Genomic DNA, 22,670 nt, shown 5'->3' with positions numbered 1-22,670 from the left:
TTGTGCATTGTGATCTCTACAAAGGCGACGATAATAATCACATGCAGCCGCGTATAATCCATAGCATGATGAGTAGCTTTCCTACATGCCCCATGTAGTAAAAGGCTACAAGGACCATTGCTAATGTCACCATGAAAGTGGGGGCCTCAGTAGCAATGGTCCACAAAGAAGAAACCAAAATCAAGCACCCATTGCTGAGAGAACACTTGTATATCACGAGGAAGAGTTTTCTGCATGGTTGAAAAATGATAAAATCTAAGGCCCTGTTTGGTTGCCACTTGAGTTCATTCCATTTTGGTTAACAGTAATTATGAATTTGAGGCAAAGATTAAAAATAATCTTGATAACCCATAATTTATATAAGCGCAAACACCTCCTGCATGTGGATGGAGTGGGTGCAATTACTTCCGTGGCTTTTCTTTCTTCTGGTTGGAGTAATGATGTAATGGAGGTGTGACACCAGCTTAGATGCATGACCGCATGTAACTTGGAGTCGTCACTAGCCAAATAAATCTCATGATTTACAATCTCCTAGATCTCCACACTGTAGAATCGCTTTCAAGGTTGGAGAATCGTGAGATTCCTCAATTTGAGTGATTTCTACAATTAGTTTGCAACCATAGATTTTGATTAAAGGACTCAGCGACGAAAAATGAAAGGGTTAGGCATCATTTTTTCACCTGCACAACATGCGGTTTCTACTTTATGAGATTTTAGAGATTTTTCAAGGATTCAATACAATTCCGGTGCTGCTACATTTGACCACAAGAACCATAAGGTGAGCAATAGAGGAAGAATGATCTAGCCTTGCTTTGCAAAACGAATTGCTCATGGCAAGCAAATAAAAAGAAAAGCAAATCTAGCCTTGCTTCGTAGAGTCAAGTGCTCTAGGCAAGCAAATAAAATGAAAGGGATAAACCTACCCTTTATAGAATAGAGGGCTTGGTATGCAAATAAAAGAAAAATACAAACCTAGCCTGACCTTAGATAAGCGGCAAAGTATAAATGGGCAGAGAAATAATTGTAAAGTAATGCAAAAGGAAAGTAAGAACTATATGATTGGGGTGTGTGGAGTGGAATGTGATCTGGATTTGAGATGTGGGAAGAAAAATGGGAGAACAGACACCCTTTTTTGGTAAAAGGGATAATTGGATATCCCCTATTCAAGCCTTACTTTGGACTTCAACTTCTTTTAATAATGACTTTGCTCCCCTTGGGTCGGCCAGAGATTGCTTAATTGAAATAAGGTGCAATCGGGTTTACTGAGGGTTTGCATGATTGGCCAAGTTCTGATTCGTTGGGTTCCATATCTGCCAATTGGGCCCATGGGTTATTTCCAAGAGGTGCCAATGACCCTTTCTATTTGACACGTTCAGATATTTGACACCTTCCCTAGTTGCACAAAGATAGTTTTATAGAAGTCCAACTAAAGTTCCGTAGTTTGTTCTCATTCTGGGTGGGGTGTCAGCAATAAGGGTGTGTTTGGTTGTACCAAATTTCATGAAATGCGATGAAAATTTGCACTAGATCAGACTGATTAATCATGAAATATCAACCAATAATTTATATAAGGGCGTGTTTAGTTGCACCAAATTTTATGAAATGCCACAAAAATTTTGCACTGAATCAGATTGATTAATCATGAAATACCATAATTTATAAAAGGGTATGTTTGGTTGCACCAAATTTCATGAAATGCCATAAAAATTTGCACTGAGTCAGATTGATTAATCATGACAAACCAATCATTTATATAAGGGCGTGTTTGGCTGCACCAAATTTCATGAAATATCAAGAAGTTTCAGGATATTTGGTCCAACCAAATGCACCGTAAGCTATGATCTCTAATGCAAAAGTACTGTTAACTGAAAACAACCAAACAGGCAAAAAATGAATCTATTACAAAAGATACGCAAAAAAAAAAAAAAAATCAGTCAAAAGGGTGATGATTTTTTATTTATTTTTTTCCTTCTAGATTTCTACAAGGCAATTCTTACAAGGAGAGGAGGTAACTCAATAAACACACATCCAAATGCAGCATAGGTGAGAGATATCAAGGCCATTTATCAGGAGGCACCACCATCAATACACACTCATCTGGAAAGCACGAACATGCTCTTTGATCGTTTTTTAAAGTGTTTTCCTTGTAAATGTGTTGGTCAACCTGATCCATGAACTGTCCTGATTTTTAGGCCAGGCCTCTGGGCCCCACCTCATGACTGGCTTGGATATCATGCTTGAAGTGCCTCTTCAGTCCCTCACCTCTACTGTATATAATGCCAAGAGCAAACAGGCATTTCTGTCCGTCCAATTAGTTTTAGGAGAGGGGTGCCCTTTGAGATTTTATGTGGCATTAAATGAGATTTAAAAAAGAGAACAGGTATTTATGGAAATTTGAAAATCTATTTACTTATAAACCAATGGCTTCAATTTATCCAAGGAAACATGTGGCTTAGATTTTAAATACCTGCACTCCCCTTTCCTTCTGTTTTTTTCCCCTCCAAAAATCTATCCCCATTTTTTCTTTCCCTTCCTCTAGTCATCATATATGGCCTTAGAATCTCTCTATATTTTCTAGACCCTACATATCCAAGCAGAAAATTTTACTAGGATAGCATGATTTCACTTGCCAAGAGTATGCATTTCATACTTTCTTAAGCAATATCTTCTACATTCAAAAGCTTTAATCTTTCAAATCCAAATAATGGTACTAGATCTTAGCTTTGTGTCTGAGACAAGATCCTTCCTTCCATGCAAAGGTCTAAAAGTATAGGTTGCTAAGTTTATGTGTGAATATAGTTTGTATAACAGCTTCATAGGATAAACAACCATTTTTATACCCAGTTTTGAAAGATAAGGCCATATAAAATATTACCATGACTTCAACGCATGGTGTGCACGTCCCACCATTTAAGATGGTGGGCAGAAACCTTGTAGGCATTTCAAAAAGGAACAGTCAATGTGTTTGGATGCATGGTAATTACCATACATTCAAGGTATGTAGGGCAAACCCATGATGTGTATGTGGAATCAAAACCATGCATCCATTGTGCCACGTCATGGGCGCTATAAATCCCAAGAATCATACCTATCAAAAAACTCAGGTGGGACACAACACGGAGCAACATTCAATCACACCTAAAACCTTTTTATTCACTTGTCTTTGCCTGCCTGAATTTTGGAATGGCTTCAGTCCAGTATGTTCATTCTGTCCTGGTGGGGCATACCTGGTGACTGGGTTGGATGACAAATTACAACATGGTGGACTCCACATTCCATATGGAACTTTCCATTAAGTCCCGCTCCCCAATGTCCCCCATTGTTCCCTTTAGCATGGCCTGCCTGAGTTATGAAAAAGGCTGGATTCTGGGATGTAGGGCTTACATTGGGGCCGATCCAATGGACAGTTTGGATGGAACTCAAACATCATGGTGGGCCCCACACACTTCAAACATATGGTAATTACCATATGTCCAAACGTATGTGATCAGTCCCTCGTTTCAAAATGCAAATATTCAAAAGCTCATTTTGAAATGCAGGTCCCCCTATAAATATAGGAGCTAGACTTGCACAAAGAACTGATAAAACGTCTCCGGGGCATCATGGTTTTCAGAACTGATAAGCCACTAATGTCCAAAACCTCTAACAGCCGCCTTTCTAATAAAAGAAGAAAACAGTGAAACAAGCAACGAAAAGTATGGAATACGAGAGCTGAAAAGTCACAACTCACAACAACCTACAACCATCAAACCTTGTACAGAGACACACATGACCAAACCAACGGAATGGTGCCACTTCGCTATCAAGTGTCACTACTTTGTACATGACTGCATGTTATAATGAGACAGCAAAGCTCCCTAAAACTGTACGGGACTAAAGGAAAGCAAAAGAAACAGACCAACACAGACAGTGCAATGTAATCAACTAACCCAAACAAACTAACGTAACTTCTAATTTACTTGCTAAAACTAGATAGCGAAAAGACCTTCCTAGCTGACTGCAAGTGCTTCTGTCTTCCCACCCAAAGAGTACTTACAAGTTGAGCTACAGAGAAAGGACATGAATCTAGCCATACACACAGTTGAGCTAAGAGATACATTACCTAGGAGAGATTAGCAGAAGAAATAGGCAAATGGGTTTTCTGGAACCATAGATTGCTTGTCTTGGATGAGTCTCAAATGCCATCCAATGCCCCCCCGTAAATGCGCCTACTATAATCGAAATTGTTGTTGTTGACATCTGATCTATATCCATTTCTTACTAGTCCAGTGGGAGGTGCTGTGTATATAAAAGAAAAGAAAAATTATAAAAGAAATTACGAAACAGGACTAGACGGTACCCAGTAGCAAGTGGAATGAGTCTGAAGCAACTGAATCACCTTCTGGAAAATTAGGAGAGACTGATCCGATGTGTGCTGAAAACCTACAGGGTGTCAAAAACTGAGCTGCCTGTTGGTAATTTTCAGTATTCTTAAGTTGCATTGGCAGTGATCCCAGGTTAGGAGGCAAGTTTGATGCATGCGTGATCGGAGCAGCGGCCATGTTTTTAGAGGGCTTGTCTTGCCCAGATATCTGTACAAGTTCAAACATGGTGAGTAAGGTGAATCCCAAGTCCCCAATCATAGTGACATGTTCCAAGCATTGCAGAATCCTCATAAAAACCAGGTAGGATGTCATAATGACTAATGACTATGGCCATCCGACATTGAAGACAATCTGTGGTAGAGAACTAAAAGCAAGAGATTTAGAAGGAATGAACAAACAAACACGCACCGCAAATTTCAGTGTTCTATTGTAAAGAGAGACAAGGCCAGAGAAAAGCCTGACAGCATAATCTGCGATCTCTTCGGATTCATATTCTGCAAATGCAAAGCCCTTAGGACGGCTGGTTTCCCTATCTCGAGGTATATACAAGTCTACAATTCGGCCTGCCTGAACTAGAATCTCATACAAGACTCTATCATTCACCTTCTCATCCAAGTTACCTATGAGCAGTATAATTAAATAGATATCAGAAAGTGTTGCACAAAGTGCAGTCCAAGGAACTTGCATGGTCCAGAAGAGCAGATAATAATAATCTCATGAAGGAAATGGAAACAGCACAACATTAAAAAAGTTGTTTTCTTTTCTTTTTTTTCTTTTTCCTTTTTTAGATCAGTACAATAAAAAATAAATAAACAGAAGTTAAAACGGCGTAATGATAATCACAAAGAATGTATATGGACACAAGACGCCTTCAAAGAATCAGCACTGCTTAGAAGAGGAAAAACATCAGGAAATGCAGACTCAAATCTAGTACACCCTGCACAAAACAGTGTCACAGGAATCACGGAAGAAGCTGATTATCAAGTGATTGGGACGGAAATAGAATAAAGAATAGCATAACACATTGGCAAAGATATACAAATGGAACCAAGATGCAAATGAGAGACTTCACAAAATTGCAGACAGAAGAGGCCCAATTGTGATAACCAACCTTAGATTAAGCACAGAGAGAAAAATGCATCTAAAACTCTAGAGAAAGCTATTTACTGAAATGCAATGAACAACCAAATGGCATTAGTGAATATTCTCTTTCTAATTTTTCATTACTATAAAATCATCAATTTGGAAAAATTTAAAATATTTCCTTACAAAGTTTGTAAATAGTAGCTACATATTAAAAGAAGAAGAAGAGGAATGATGAATCAACCATATTCAACCTAGCAATGTCAATGGGGTTTGTGTTGAAATCTGGTTGAGATCAGTCTGGTGGTGAATTTTCTACCAGAACCTCTCCTTCCTGGAAAGTTTGAGATCTTGAGGCTGGAAACATATATTTTGATCACACAAGTTATGAGGAGGGTAACTAGAGTGGGGGCAAATGCTAAACTGGAGGTTAGGAGGACGGCTCTAGAGTCTAGAGGCTTAAAAATTAGCAAGAATGAAGGAGAGTAGTAACAGCAATAGCAGCCAGGCTTCAATATAAATTGACAGCCAAGAGATTCTCAAAGCAATCTATGTCATTACCATGTTCTATTATTCAAAATAATGGGAAGATCAATGATGATGTTTCCGATATAATTAGACCTGGGTGGACAAAGTGGAGATGTGCCTCTAGAGTGTTGTGTGATCTCCGCATGCCTATCAAACTTTAAGGAAAAATTGTTATGTGATTGCTATTGGAATGACTATGCTATGTGGGGGTAGAGTGCTGGGTAATTACAAGGCGGCATGAGCAGAGGGTGAGTGTTGCAAAGATGAGGAAGAAGAACAAAACTCATTCAATCCAGTGATGTTGACGGAGCTTGTGCTGAAAATATGGTGTGATTAAGGGGTAAAAGATCTGGAGGGGACTAGTTCAATGGCGGACTACTACAAGAGTCTCTATTCCCCCAAGTATTGGAGACCCTGAGGCAGGATGACCTATATGTTGATCATGCAAGTGATAAGGAAACTGACTAGAGATGGGGCAAATGCTAAATTGGAGATTTGGAGGAAGGCTCTCGAGTCTGGAAGCTCAGAAATTAGAAAAACAAGATGGGTATTTGATTGGACCTTTAGTAGGAACAATTATGTAGCAAGGCTTTAGTTAAAATAGATAGTCAACAGATTCCATAAAGCAATTTATTTCATTACCTCCACGTTCAAAAGGATTGAAGACTGATTCGAATGTTTCCAACAGTAGATAGTGTCTGTAGTGTTAGCAAATAGCATAAATCCCTTGTAGCACATGTTATAGGGGTACTAGCGTACTTTAGCATATGTAGCATCGTAGTGTACACATAGCATTTGTAGCCTACACTACTTTTTTATAAATGATAGTCGTATTTTGTATTTTGTACTTAATACTCTAAACCTATGGGATTTTAATTTCTTTTCATACTTGTGACTCGTGGTTTTAATTAGACATTATTAATTAAAGTGGCTTGCTTAGAAAGTTGTTGATGTGATAATGAATTGATTAGGTTTATATATGTGGATTGGCTTTTGATAAATGACAATCAATAACTTACTTGAACATGCATATACTTGAAAAAATGAATCATCTTTTAGGTATATATATATATATTCTTACTATTTATCATATTTTTCCTATTTTAAAATTAAAAAATAGAAGTATCGTGTAGCTTATGCTACAGAGGGCTGAATGCTACGCAACACGGTACTGCTATTTAAAACATTGGTTTCCAATGGAATTAGAGCTAGGCAGATGAAGTGGTGTGCCTTGGAGTGTTGTGTCGCATGCCTATGAGAAGTAAAGGAAATTCTATAAAATGGCTATTCAACCGGTAATGTTATATGGGGTTGCGTGTTGGATGGTTAGAACTTAGAAGGCAGCAAAAGCAAAGACTTGAGTGTTGCAAAGATAAGAATGTTGAGATGGATTTGTGGGAACACTAGAGGGGATGATATGACTTCATTCTTAATTCTAAGAAGCCTTGGAGTAGTCCCTATAAGAGAAAATAAGGAAGAGCAGAATGAGATGATTAGGTCAAGTGTAGTGAAGACCTGAGACCACTCTAGTGACTGGGGAACATTGATTAGGTTTGAAGGGCTTGAATAGAACAATTTTTAAATCGAGGTGATGAGAAGATATAAAAAAGATTCATAACGAGGACCACAAAAAGCAAGATAATGCTATGATGATTATGATGAGGCAGATGTTGATTCCATAAAGAGGACATTTAGTGAGGAAGTTATTTATATATATATATATATAAATAAATTAATTTTAAAAAAAAAAAAAATCCTTTGATCTTGGGGGAGACAAGAACCTAGGGACTGAATATGTCCATATTGCTTTTTTCCAAGTTCTAGGGGAAGAGACAAGGAGGAATGCCATGTGCAGGAAAGACTTCACAAAACTCAAGGTGCTTCTTTCAACACTTGCTTTGGTCATTTTTCTTAAAGATTACCAACCAATTAGTTAGACTGGCGGACCACACTGGATCCTGGTCAAGGTGTCAGCTTCACGCCTCTTGTAGTTCTTATCAACCTTTGTATGGGTGCTTTTGTTTTGGGGAGATATTTTAGACCAGACATTGGTTGCTCATGAATATATTTGCTCTCCTGAGAAGATGGAAAATGGGGGTATAATGTGCAAATTAACTTTTGAGAAACTAATAACCTTCACTGAGAGAGTCATTTGTTTGGTCCTCTATACTTGTGAATGGTTTACCCAAACATTTCTTTGAAACTGTCAGGTGGCCTGAGCCGTGATGATTCTATTTACCCCATCTCTTTGAGAAGTAATCCTCTTATCCCACGTCATTCTTTATATTGTGGTGGCAGAAGCCCTTAATATAATGATTAGAAGGATGCAGTGTGTGCTTCTTGTGTCGAGTTTGACCCTCTTGTGAAGTGATCCTTGTTACTAACATTCTTGTTCAAAAGTGCATTATATGAGTGGGGAGACAACGTGGTTCGTAATCCAATATTCAAAGGAAATCACATAGGCAACAAGAATGGTCTTTTAGCTCAGCTTCTTGGCATCCATGAGGACACTTTCATTCCTACCAAGGTTACAACAACTGTTTGGCCCATGAAAAGGCGAAAGGTTTCTCATTGCAATCTTGTTACACTTAAGGAGGATGGTTTAACCTACATCTTCAATTTGGACCATCTAGGGGTCCTGAATTTTGGTGCCTTATGTTGGGTGGCAAGTTTTGGTAAGGTGCTTAGTCTGGATCAATTCTATAGCAAGTAGAAAATTGTTCCTAGTTATTTTATTATGAGATCCAAGGTTTAGGGAACTAGTAGACTATCTCTTCCTTCATTGCCATTTGCCTATAAGGTGTTGAACTAGTGTTTTTTTTAATACCATGTTTGGTGTTTCTTGGACTATGTCAGAGATTGTTTCGCCCGTATGGAAGCTTGAAAGTTTGGCTTTCATGATCATAGAGTGGACTTTTTGAAATATGTGCTTTGTGGATGTGAAGTGGTTGAATTGGAAAGAGTACATTAGAATAGGGAGGCCAAAGGGTGCAAAGGCTTTTGTGGGAAAAGAATGCACTTCTATATGATTGCTATTCGAATTACAATGCTATGTTTAGGGAGAGTGCTGGGCAACTAGAAGACAGCATGACCAGGGATTGAGTGTTGCAAAGATGCGGAAGAAAACCAAAATGCATTCATTCTAGCAAAGCTAATGGAATTTGTACTGAAAATATGGTGGCAATTCGGAAAAAGAAGTAAAAGAAGAAAGAAAGAAAGAAAGAAACAAAAGTAAGAAGGAAAAAAAAAAAGTACGAAAGAGATTTGGTGGGGACTAGTTTGGTGGTGGACTTCTACAAGTATCTCTACTCCCCTAAAAAGGGGACACCCCAAGGCTGGATATCTAGGCGACTCTGCTGCCTATATGGGGACTCAGCTGGGGGCTAGATTTGCAGACTTTTCTTGCTGGTTGGGTGCCTCTTTCCATCTGCTGAAGGACTTTTCTTTATTTGTATGATGGATGGTTGGGATGTTAATTCAGGTGCAAAGTGGTTGACTGGGGATGTGATGACCAGTTTTCATGCAGTCTTGGCGGCTCATTCTTGTGGCTGCTTCGTTCAAGTCGACAGTGGCATGTTGTTTAGCTGCTGGCAGTCAAATAGAAGTGCTATTCAGATTTTCTTCTCCCTTGGATGAGGCCCGATTTTGTGCAGCCCATCTGAATCTCTGTTTTGTACATCCCCTGTTCATATATTCAAAATCATAGGGGCATGGCCCTCTTTTCTGAAAAAAAGAAAAAAAGAAAAAGAAAGGCTGGATATCTATATTGTGATCACATAAGTGCTGAGGAAAATGATTAGAGAGGGGCAAACGCTAAATTTTAGATTTGGAGGAATGCTCTAGAGTCTGGAAGCTTAGAAATTACCAAAACAAGATGGGTATTTGAAATGGAGCTATAGTAGGAACAATAATAGAGTGAGGCTTTGCTTAAAATAGACAGTCAAGAGATTTCCCAAAGAAGTCTATTTCATTACCTTGCTCTGTGTTAAAAAAGGATTGAAGATGGGTCCCTACTAATGGCTCAATGGTAGACTCTAGTGAGTTTCAACACTGAAGTTATGGGTTCGACTGCCCATGTGGTGTGTGCAGGTGTGAGTGTGTGTGAAAAAAAGGATTGAAGACTGATTAGATGTTTCCAATAGAATTAGAGCTAGGTGTGCCTCTAGTGTTGTACTGCATGCCTATGAAAATTATGGGAAATTTTATAAGGCTATTCAACTTGCTATCTTGTATGGGGCAGTGTTGGATGGTTAGAAGGCAACAAGAGTAGAGACTGAGCACTGCAAAGATGAAGATGTTGTTATGGATTTGTGGGAACACTAGAAGTGATCATATGACTTCATTCTTAATTCTAAGCAGCCTAGGAGTAGTCCCAATAAGAGAATACGAGAGAGGAATGAGATGATGAGATAAAGTACAGTGGACCTGAGACAACTCTGGTGAGTGGAACATTAATTAGGATTTAAGGGTTTGAATAGAATGATCATCTAAGTAGAGGGGGTGAGATTTTATTTTATTTTTTTGAATGGCGATTGTAGAGGTGGTGAGAACATATGAAGAATTGTTCGATTGTCCAAGGTGGAGCCTTATATGGGAGACTGACAAAACAAGATTCATAAAGCCAGCCCTAAGGAGACTATTCTCAGAAATAGCATCTAGGATCTAAGAGTCAGAGCACTTTTTCTTTTTGGGCCTAATATTGCAGTTAAGGCTCCCAATGCTTTATCGACTGCCTGGGATTTTCCTACAACCTATTCCATACTGCCCCCATTAGGTAATTAGCTCGGCATATCAAACCCTCTCCTTTTTGGACCCTTGCCTGTGCTGAAATTTCAGGCACTAGGGTGGGGCTCCTCTATTACACCCCTAATGCCACTCCAGTTTGGGGAATAGTCTCTGATTATACCACTCAGGGAATGGTGGACAAGTGCTTGCAAACTTAATCCCTTGGTATATCTAATTTTATCACTGATTAATCTGCATGAATTAGCATCCTCGTGCACAATCAACAAAGTCTTGCAACCATTAGAGACCCTTTGTCTTCCAATTGGGAGATGCGCCTCTTTGTTCAGAGACTGCATTATTTCACTTCTTCTTCCAGTATTTGTCTAGAGGTTGTTCCTGATCACTTGCGAACGACTATTTCTAGACTGGCCGATCTCCATATGCGCTCCTCTACCAGATTCATCACTGAGCATAAGATAGCTACTTTGTTGTTATGCCTGACCCGGGCTGTGGGCCTAGCCCTCCTTTTTCCTTTTTCCTTCTCTCTTCTTCCCCTTCTTCCCTTTCTTCTTTTTAGTTTCTTTTCGCTTCTCCCTTGCACCCGGGGTGTGGGTTACTTCTTCTTCTTCTTTTTTTTCTTTTTCTTCTCCTTGGGTTCGCCCCTCCTGTTGTATTGTTTCAAGCTTTGCCTTTGGTAAGTAATAAGAGAGTATTGCTTGCTTGCTTTCCAACAAAAAAAGCCAACCCTAAATAGCCAACACAATGACACTACGATGACAAAGGTGATGATGATGAAGTAGACACTGACTGCATAATGAGGAAATTTAGTGAAGAAGCTCAAAAATCATCCTTGGATCTTGGGGAAGACAAAAACCTGAGGATTGATTGTGTCCGTATTGCCTATTTGCAGGTTCCATGGGACGAGATAAAGAGGAATGTCATGTGCAGGGCAGTTAAGACTTGACAAAAATCAAGGCGCTTCTTCCAACACTTGGTTTCTGGATAGGACGAGGTCATTTTTTATTAAAGATTACCATGAAATTAGTTAGGCTGGTGGTCTGCGTTAGATCCTGGCCAAGGTGTTAGCTTCATGCCTCTAGCAGTTGTTAACTGTTGCAACTGCATCCCATGGTGTTTTTGTTATGGGGAGATCTTGGATGAGGCATTGGTAGATCATTAATATATTAGCTCTTGTTTCAAGGGGGGAAAATGGGGTATAATGTGCATATTAATTTGTAAGAATCTGATAAAAACGCGGCTCTTCTATTAACTCTAATTAAAGGGTGGAAAATGGGCAACAATGTGCAATTAATTTTTGAGAATGTAATAACAATGTGGCCCTTCATTGGATGCATGCCTAGAAGGATTGGTGGTGTGTGGAGGGAGGGAGGGAGAGAGAGAGAGAGAGAGGTATTCAAAATCAGTTACGTAATAGTAATGGTCATAACCTTTACGTGTTATGGGGTCGAAACGGCCGTAACGACCCTGTAACGGACCGTAATGGCCCCATAATGGTCCAGTAACAATTTTTTTCAAAAACTAAAAAACAGCCGTTATGACCCGTATCATAACGGTAACAATGGTGGCCGTTACAGCCACCATTACTGTTTTGGAACACCGAGAGAGAGAGAGAGAGAGTTGTCTATTTGTTTACCTATTCCTATGAATGGTAACCCAATGTTTCTTTGAAAGTGTCGTGTGGCCTGAGCCGCGATGATTCTCTTTTTCCCCCTTTTTTTCTAAGAATTAATCATCTTTCCCATGCCATTCTTTATATCATGGTGGCAAAAGCCCTTTAGTAGAATGATTGACGAGGTGAGCTCAAAAGGGATTAGAAGGATCCTTTGTGCGATGTGTGCTTTTTTTTTACCGAGTTTGCCCTCGTCAAGTGAATCTAGTAAAGAACATTCTTGTTCAATAGGGCATTATACAAGTGGGAGCCCAAGAATCCAACATTCAAAGGAAGTTAGATAGGTGACGGGAATGGTTTTTTAGCGGAGCTTCTCAGTATACTGGAGGACACTTTCATCCTTATGAAGGCTAGGACAAACATGTTTGGTTCTTGGAAAGTGCAAAAGATTTCTCAATTCAGTATTGTCATACCTACATAGGGATGCTAACCTATAGCTTCAATTTGGACCATTTAGGGTTATGAATGTTGGTGCCTTATGTTGGATGACACGGTTTACGTAAGGTGTTTAGCCTAAATCAACTCTACATAAGAAGTAGAAGACTATTCCTAGTCATTTTATTACGAGCTTAAGGTTTGGGGAACCAGTAGACCATCTCTTCATTTCCCATTTGTCTATGAGTAGAACTGGTTTTTTTTACCATGTTTGGTGTTTAGAATCTCTTCATTTCGCATTTGCCTATGAGGAGTTGAACTAGTTTTTTACCACGTTTGTTATTGCTTGGGCTATGTCAGAGTCCATTTGCCACTTATGAAAGTGGGTACATTTGGCTTTCATCATCATAGAGTGGACTCTTTGGAATATGTGCTTTCTAGTTTTGATGTGGTTGACGTGCATTAGTTGGCTTTCAAAATCAAGGGTAGAGAAGCAAGAAGATGATAGGGAGACCAAACTCTGCATATCATGGGCTTTAGTGGGAAGGGGATACACTTATATAGATCTTAAAGAAAAATGGGTAGGAAGAGATCGCCAATATGAAGAGAACTTGCATGCATACAAGGTCTCATTCCCTTTCCCTCGGGATGTCAAAGATAAATTTCAATATAGTTTGAATGGAAACAGTCTTCAAGTGGTATCAACTGGCACAAATAGGGTGTTATTTGCCAGGTTTGATTAGGTCTTGTGATTCCAATTAAGCAAATCTCCCTTAGCATAGATGCTCAGAAGCATAGCAACAAATCACGTTCTTGCAATTTCTCAACTAGGCAATTTCTCTGGGATTTTAAAATTTTAATGTTTTTCTCATAATATCAATGTTGTCAAGTGCGATCACATATGCATGTGGATCACATACAACAATTTTTTTTATGACGACAGTGTGTCCCACCCCTTTTTAATGTTGTGTGCATGTGGATCGCATACAACATTTGTGATCTCATATTGGCCAACGGTGGCACCCTTTTTGTTTTGTTTTTTTTTTTTTTTTTTTTGCAAATTTCTCTTTTTTTGCAAATTTCTCATTTTTTAACCTATAAAAAGGCACTCGAATCCCTTCCATTTTCAATATTATTCATTCTAAACTCTCTTTCTCTCGTTTACTCCTTATACTCTCTCTCTCTCTCAGTCTAATCTCTCTACAATCTTCTACAACTCTACAAGCTCCTAAGAAGAGAAGACAACAACTCTTTTATCAAGAGCATACAAGTTTACAAAGATCATTCAAGATTGAAGCTCCTAAGAAGACAATCATACTACTCTCTCATTCTCTACGTTTCCCTCTCACTCTCTCTTACATTCTATTTCTCCAATCTCTCGTTCTCTCTCTCTACATTTTGTACATACATTCTCCACATTCATTCTCTACATAATCTAATCTTTACAATATTCTCCAATGATGGGGACATCACACGCGCACGCGCACGCACACGGCCCCCCCACGCACGTACGCGAGAGAATGAGGGCCCCACCGTCGATCTGGATCGATGACGACAACCAGGGAAGGCCTCCTAGTTAGAAGACGAAGTTTTGGTTCAAGAGAGTGGAGCCGATAGCCAAGAAAAGCCCATCATGGGATCTCATGATCGTGTCCCACTAGTCAGATTGATTTCATATTTTAGGTTTTGTTTATTAATGTTATTTAAAACATCATGAACGCTTTAAATTTCTTTGATTAGTTTTTATTTTGATTTACTTCATCGTCAGGTAATAGGTTACGCACATGGTGCGAGTTTTGGGGTATAAGGTTTTCTCATAAATAGGCACCCCTTATAGCTTTTTTATATTCATTGAAGATTAATAAAAATTCTGTGTTTTCCCACTCTCTGAGTTGTAAAGCCTAATTGGGTACGAAGCTCTCCCTTCATCGAAGGGTTAACTACCATGGTGCAAAGCCACATCTATCCCGATTCGCCCCCATCCATCGCCATCTCTACTACCCATCTTCTACCATCCCTTCTTCTCATCTCACCCCATCATCTACACTTCAAATCAATCATCTATTGCAGCAATTCTCCTCCCCACAACAGAATTTCAGAATCTGGCCCTACAGGAGGGCTGCAACTTCGGCGGAGCACTACGCACAAATCGTACATCGGATCGAGCTAAGATTTGGAGGTTTTGGAGTCCATCCCTAGCTGACCAGGGCCAAGGTGGCCTTTTTTGAATAGTGGGCTCCACACACATGCAGTCGGGATCATACGCACATGCGTCTACGCCATTGTTGTTGTCTGCACGTGCGGTATTTCTCTGGTTCTTCTCTCTCCTCTTTTTCACTCCACTTTCACCCAAAATCCCTAAACGTAACCCTAAATTACTCAAATCTCCAATTTTATGCCCCTTTTCTTACCCTAGGGTTCCCCGAATTGGAATTTTTGAATCTCTTAGATTAGAAACTGATTACTATGCATGTGTGGATGATTATTTCTTATCTTTGAGTATCGTTTGGTTCATAATTTTTATTGATCCAGCCCTATCATGTGTAGGCCTGGACCCGCATAGATTCCCCTTAATTGAATGTTTGGACTTTCATGTGGGATATGGAATTTGTGTAATTGTTTCTGAACTAACGTGATCTTAAGCCCGAAATCTCGCATATCATATTTAATTTTCATGTCCTACATCATCCAATCTCTACATTCATTCTCTAAATTCTATAATCTACACACATTCTCTACATTCATTCTCTAATCTCTATATATATTCCCTACATCTCTCTCTTCTCTTTCATTCTCTAATCTTTACATTATCTATTACTTACCTTCTCTTTTCAAGTTTTTTTTTTTTTTTAAAAAAAAAAACTGAAGCTACGACTATAAGATTTAAGATTCAACGTTAAGAATCTACAACTGTAGGCTTAAAGAAACAAAACTCAAGAGTCAAGCAAGTCTCAAGACAAGAATCAAGATTGTGTACTTGTGTAATTCTCTCTCTCTCTCTCTCTCTCTCTCTCTCTCTCATCTTTACAACTTACAAGTGTACAAGTAACAAGAAAGAATCATGTTATTCTTCCCAATCTTCTTCTTTGAAACCCAAGTTGAATGACACGGGTTGAAAGCACGGGCATTATCGTAGTACTATTGAAAAGACTCACGTAGTATATGACTTATGCGGGTTTGTAAGTACCAGTGGCATTACACGGTACAAGCAGCGCTTTATACATACGCCAAGAATGGGATCAAATGCAAAAGTATGTCCTAATATTACTCTAGAAATTCGAAGAGAAATCATGGAGTACATGAATAAACAAATAAGAAAAAACATCATAATGTCGTACTCTAAGAGGAATTTATAGAACAAGAAACATATGATAATATAAATGTGGTTGACATGAATGAACCTAAACCTACCCCCTATGTCAACAGGTCAGTCTAGACCACTGACCTTGAAAAGAGCTCATGGGTAGATGGTGTAGTCCATACCCCCAACCAAAGGGGTCAAGGCAAAGGATCTGCTCAAACAACATTAGAAAACTAATACAAGCAAAACAATGGGAAAACCATGATTCAATATATTGCTAAGCAGTTATAACAAGTTAGTATTGCTTTTAACACTGTTAAGTTGAAAAGCTTCAAAGTTATGGTTGAGGCAATAAGTCAATTTGGACCTACGCTTAAGCCTCCTTCATACCACGTAGTGAGGAAAACATGCCTCAAAACCGAGGTTAGCTATACACGAAGTTTCATAGCTGAATCGAAATAATCATGGAAAACCTATGGTTGTATACTCATGGTTGACGGATGGAACAATAAATCCGGTCGGACTCTAATAAACTTTCTAGTGAATTGTCCAGCTAGGACAATGTTCTTGAAATTCATGGATGCATCAGATCATCCTCATATAATAAATTATTTATTTAAATTATTAGATAGTGTAGTTAAGTATGAGAGGAATACGTTATCCACGTAACTACGGACAACACAGCCGTCGGTTGCTTTCTTATGGAGAAGAGGCGTTGTTTATTTTAGACCCCATGTGGGGCACATTGTGTAGATCTTATGCTAGAAGACATAGATAGGTTGTACTTGAAAGTGATTGCAAGTGCTAGAAAAATCATAGTCTTTATGTACAAAGACGCATTTCTTCTCTATCAAATGAGAAAACATATTGGGTGTAACTTACTACGTCCAGCTGTCACCCGTTTCATTACAACCTTCTTAACCCTAAAAAGATTGGATTAAAATAATTCAAACTTAGAAGCTTTGAAGTGTCTACCAATTGGATTAATGGGCGTTGGTGAAAGAAGGTTGAAGGGAAGCTAGTTTAACGCACCATCCTTTTGCAATATTTTTGGGCACAAGTGTTTTGTTGTGAAAGGCACTAAAAGCGTCAGAACCCTTGGCTTTGTTGTGATTAGTGGATGGAAATGAGAAGCTTCCAAGGGGTTACATCTCTAGTGTGATGGAGAGGACGATAAATAAAATCATGGACCATTTTAACCATCAAAAGTGTAACCACATGCCATTTTGGATATTATAGATAGAAGATGTGGCAGCCAAGTGTCATCTCCATTGTATTTGCTTGCTTACATCCTTAATCCGTTTGTATTATTTGCTTTTGTCGATTTGACGGAATAAAAAATGATGCATATGGTTGGATTTCTTGATATGTTGGAAAGAATGGTTCCAGATAAAGAGGAATATGATAGGATTTCAGCTCTACTGGACTTTTATATGAAGAGTGAGGGTTAAAGAGATATAGTCATTGGGCATAAGACAATGAAATCGCCAAGTATGAACATCTTAGTAAGAAACTTAGAAATAGTATTTTACAAATTACAAAGTCTAACCTACTTCGACTCTTTTCAACTAACTAGCAGGCCTATAGAGTGTATTCGAACAGGAAGGATCCATCTCCAAAGAAGCTAGCCATGAAGATTCTTGGACTCGTGTTTTGTTAGCGGTTGCAAGCGCAACTGGAGCATGTTTGAGGCAGTAAGCTTAGCAATTCACTCCTTGATGTTAAAGTCCATGGAAAATGTTAGAGTTAAGGACTTAAAAATTAAAACTAAGTTAATACACTTTCTTTCTTGTAAATTCACACCAATATATATATATATATATATATATATATATATATATATATATATATATATATATATATATCAACTTGAACAAAAGAAGCTCAACAACTTGGTCTCCATCCAATATAATCAGAAGCTGCAAGAATGATTCTAGGTTAGGCAATAAAAAGCCTAGTTTCTATGATATTATTTGCTTAGATGATTTGGATGCAGATAATGAGCAGCTCGTAGTGACGGAGGACATGATCTTTACTAGCGAAGAACTGACATGGGCCTAGGTTGATGATATCGCATTTGGATCGGCACATGAAGAAGGTACTTCCGCTCGAAAGCAGAGGGGGGGGGGGGGGGGGGGTGGCAAGTTGTAGCAGTCAGTCGGTGGACGAGATTGAGGAGATAGAAGAAGGAGATGATCAAGATCAAGATCAACCATTGGATGTCGATGAAAAAGTATTACATATAGATAATGAAGAAACAAAAGAAGATAAAGTATACAATCGAAGAAGGAGACAACTTTAATGACGACGATGATGATGAAAATGGTGGTGATCAGATACGACAATGGCAACTAGATCAATGTATATAGTAGTAGATTATTAGTATTACTATTAATATGTTTATTTTTAATATTTCATTATTTTGTAAGTAAGTTGTAACTTGTAACTTGTAAGTACTAAGTTGTAGCTTCAAACTTCTATTGTCCATAAAATTTCTATATTAGGAGTTCTTCATAATTAACTAGCTTATAAATTGTATTTTTTCATTAAATAGCTTGTTGATTGTTTTGTTAAATAGATTGTTGATGTACTTCATTCATTGTTTAGTTGAATTTATTTCACTCAAACGAACTTAAAATATGTAAAATAAGTTATCTAATCACTTGGGGGAAACTTAATTTCTTATATATATTTTTACATTTTTTAAAACTTGTTCTTATTTTTCATTTTTAAAAAACTTTCAAAAAAAAAAAAAAAAAAGCATATGTGGTCGCATGTGCGATTGTGTGATTGCATATGCGCATAGGCATATGCAGTCGCACAGAACCGCATATGCGATTTGACTACATTGCGCAATATTATTGGGAAAATCTTGTTAAAAACAAAATATTTTTAAAATATTTATTATAAATTAATAAATGATTTTCAAATTTAGAAAATATAGGTATAGACTGATTTATTTTAACTTCCAAATAAATTTCACAATAAACTCATGATAATTTTGAGATAAATTTGTGAAAAATTAAAAAAATTGCCAGATTGTCTTGCAATAATATCGTTTGATCAAAATGTCACAACAATATTGTGAGATTTACAAAATGTCACAACAATATTGTGAGATTTACAAAATCTCAGTGATATTTGTCACACTGCTCAGGAGCTATATCTCCACAAGGTCAAGAGTTATAGAAGGTGATTTCTCTGATGTTGTGAGGAGAGCAATCTCTCTAAGGGGATCACCCTCCCTGAAACTAGCTAACTGGATCCGGAATCCGGCATCTCAACGACACTTGTCCTATTAAATTTGTACCATGTTCTTAAGGGTGGCAATTTAAAGCAAGGTATGTTATCGTATGAGAGTGGTTTTAGAATAGGGCTAGAATGTGATAACACCTTCCCACTATTGTAATTTTCTATTTCTTCTTCTCACTTTTAAAACGTTCTTTCTTATCAATAAAGAGAAGAAAAGAAAACTAACAGAATTAGCATCCTAATAATAAGAAAAATACGAAAAAAATATAAAGGTGAAGACCACGACCGTTTATCAGGTAGGCTCACTGTGAACTTACCATCAAGGGCAAGGTTTGAAGTATCATCCGAAACCAGTATGTATCACCTGATGCATAACGGTATCAGCCATGAAAGCTATAGGTTGTAAAAGCTCGAAACCGCCCAATACAATGGAGATACGGGATCAAACGATACCATACCCAGTACACCAATTTAAAACCATGACTAGGAGGCCAACAAATGCAACCAAAGATTAAGGGGTTGTTTGGATTCCTGTAAAATCCTCTAGTTGTAAAGGGTTTATAGGGAATCAGATTACAGGGGCTGTTTGGTTGCCTGCAATTTCCTATAAAGATTTTACAGCCTATAAAGTCATTACATCTTTCAGCTGCAATATGAAACCTAACAAAATGCCATGTTTCATATTGCAAGCAATGGGTTTACAGGTAACGGCTAGAATTGAAATATAGCAAAATGACCTGTTTCATATTACAAGTAATGGGTTTACAGGTAACAGTTAGAATTGAAATCTTTCTACAAGAGAAGCATTGCAGGAGTCCTCTCCCCCCTTGAGTTTGTTGGAAATGTTGGAGATGGATTTTAAGAAAGATGGGTTTTGTTGGAGAAGAAGAAGAAGAAAGAGAGATTGAGGGAGAATCTACAGGATTGGGAGTGATTTGGGGGAGTTTTCTTCTGCAGGGGATGAGATGAGACACTGGATGAAACGACAGAAATTTTAGATAAGTATTGAGAAGGTACTTACAGATTTGTCAACTGCCTCTGATGATAGCAAGAGAGTTATTGGTTGCTCTACATTTCTAATATAGGACACCATGAAGAACCATATGATATGTATCAGGAATTTCAAATGGTTCAATGAGAAAAGGAGGAGTTACTTGATACGCCGCCAGAGACTCATATAATATGATAATTTAAATTGAATTACTTATATGTATATGCCTTTTTTTTATATATAAATATATAAGTGCCTAATATCATCCATCACACTCCATCAAAGTCTCAAAGTTTTTCCCTTGCACTAGACAAAGATAAAGATCTTTCATCTCTAATATATCTTTCATCACTAATGTATACAATGCTAGTACCCAACGAGGTTTGGGCGAATGGTCTTCACCGTAGGTTTACTCCCTATAGGTGAGGGTTCGATTCCCCTCCTTGGCTTTACCCGATACACGTGGTTGTGGGTGATTACGTTTTTCCCTCGCACTAGACAAATATAAAGATCTTTCATCTCTAATATATCTTTCATCACTAATATATACAATGCTAGTACCCAACGAGGTTTGGGCAAATGGTCTTCACCGTAGGTTTGCTCCCTATAGGTGAGGGTTCGATTCCCCTCCTTGGCTTTACCCAATACATGTGGTTGTGGGTGATTGCCTGTATCCGCAAGGATTAGTCTCACTTCAAAAAAGAGGTGGGGACACCCTGTGTCTTCAAATACACACACACAATGCTAGTGGCCACGGGCAGTTTTTTTTTCTCTTTTCACCCAATTAGTTTTGGGGAGTCTTAATATTTGAATTTTCAATATCCATAGGAAAGAATTTAAACCAAAGGTAGAAGGGCATTTGAATTCATGGGCGCACTTCTGTGGCCCACATAATGCCTGATTTAGAATAAGGATCGGCCCAGGGTTCTTTAGATGGGTTCAGCCCAATGATCCATCTTAAATGAAGGCCTTATATGTCATTTGAAGATTTTATAGGGATTTACCTCTCCAAGCTTGTATGGTGTGAATAACCCATTATGGGCTATAAACACTTTATAGGTTATCCAAACATAATTGTTTACTTGTAAACAGTTTGCAGCTTAAAGCCAAACAAGACAGGCTATAAACACTTTACACTTGAAAAGAGTTTCATATGTAAAGTGTTTACAACTTCAAATTTCACAGCCATCCAAATGACCCCTAATTGAAAGACGAAAGAGAGAATCACATGCACATATCAGAAGAACCACATCTCTAAGCAAACAGAAAAAAGATTCCGAATATTTCACCCTAATAGACGACCAGATCAAAGAAAAATTTCAAACATAAATCATAAAATTCGGACTAACCGATCATTTTTGCCAATCTTCCTCATTTTCTAACCAGATCTAGTCAAAATATCAATTAAAAAACAGAGGAAAATCAAACTAACCTACAATTTCGCCATTTCTACCTAATCTATGTCAAAATCCAATAAAAAATCAATACAATGCAGAGAAAAAAAAAAAACCAAACTAACCTATGTAAACCGTGCAACTTGTATTTCCCGGCATTATTCTGAAATGGAGGGATAATTCGAGGAAAATCGAGCTCCGATCGCGAAGCCAGAAAAATCAACGGATTATACTACCGCAGAGATCGAATCAACCCTGGATCTTGAACGAGAGGAGAGAAACCTGACGACCTTCGAAACAGTCAAACGAAACGGGCGCTCCGTCCTTATCTTGACGGAGGGTTTTTTCGTCAATTGGATAAGAAATTCCAATGATGTCTGTCGGAAGGATGGCGCGGGTATAACATATGGAATCTAATTTCGTGCCGAGTAAGGAAGCGGATTGCGTAGTTAGTAACTGACTACGCTTAGCGTACTGAGTAAACCTTGTGAGGTCCACAACCATCTATGTATTTTATCCGCTCCGTCCATCAATTTTACCAGATATTTTTATTTCTTGAACCAAATAATGAATCATATCCAATGTTCCAATGGAACACACCATAGGAAAAAGTTGAATTGAACTTATAGCGTTGAAAATTTCTTAGGGCCACAGAAGTCGTGGATCAAACTTATATTTGTGTTTTCCATTCATCTATGTCTGTATGATCTTATTAACAGGTTGGATGATAAATAAACATCACTGTAGGGCCTAGCATGGTTTCAACTGTGGAAATCATTATCCCCACTGTTTCCTGCGGTGTGATTCACTTTATCTTTGGATATTCTTCAATTTTGGGCTAAACCACTTAAATTATACGTAAAACCGGATGGAAGGAGTGGATAGACCACGTATATTAAAGGTAGGCTCAATTGAGTTTACTCAGTACGATAAGAGCGCACTGAGTAACTCAGTACGCAATCCGATT

The 22,670-nt window shown here is 38.2% G+C and overlaps 1 protein-coding gene across 1 annotated transcript; it reads right to left on the bottom strand.

The window, feature by feature from the left end:
* Positions 1 to 3,677: 3,677 nt before the first annotated feature.
* LOC131245874 (uncharacterized) lies at positions 3,678 to 22,088 on the bottom strand. The gene is made up of 4 exons (XM_058245624.1): positions 21,829 to 22,088; positions 4,773 to 4,984; positions 4,379 to 4,571; positions 3,678 to 4,278 (listed from the first exon to the last, which is right to left on the bottom strand). The coding sequence occupies exons 1-4, from the start codon at positions 21,860 to 21,862 to the stop codon at positions 4,175 to 4,177; spliced, it is 543 nt and encodes a 180-aa protein (XP_058101607.1). The 5' UTR covers positions 21,863 to 22,088; the 3' UTR covers positions 3,678 to 4,174.
* Positions 22,089 to 22,670: the final 582 nt, after the last annotated feature.

Source organism: Magnolia sinica, chromosome 5 (genome assembly GCF_029962835.1).
Source record: "Magnolia sinica isolate HGM2019 chromosome 5, MsV1, whole genome shotgun sequence".
Classification (NCBI taxonomy): Eukaryota; Viridiplantae; Streptophyta; class Magnoliopsida; order Magnoliales; family Magnoliaceae; genus Magnolia; species Magnolia sinica.
This window is presented reverse-complemented; position numbering and strand designations above follow the sequence as displayed.

Bases quoted from the DNA above. Each gene is read 5' to 3' on its own strand.
- LOC131245874 (XM_058245624.1), bottom strand. From the start codon at position 21,862: ATGCCGGGAAATACAAGTTGCACGGTTTACATAG. The intron at 4,985-21,828 runs GTTAGTTTGGTT...TACTGCTCATAG, and splicing joins AAGTTGCACGGTTTACATAG to GTAACTTGGATGAGAAGGTG. The intron at 4,572-4,772 runs GTGCGTGTTTGT...GAACTTGTACAG, and splicing joins ATAGAACACTGAAATTTGCG to ATATCTGGGCAAGACAAGCC.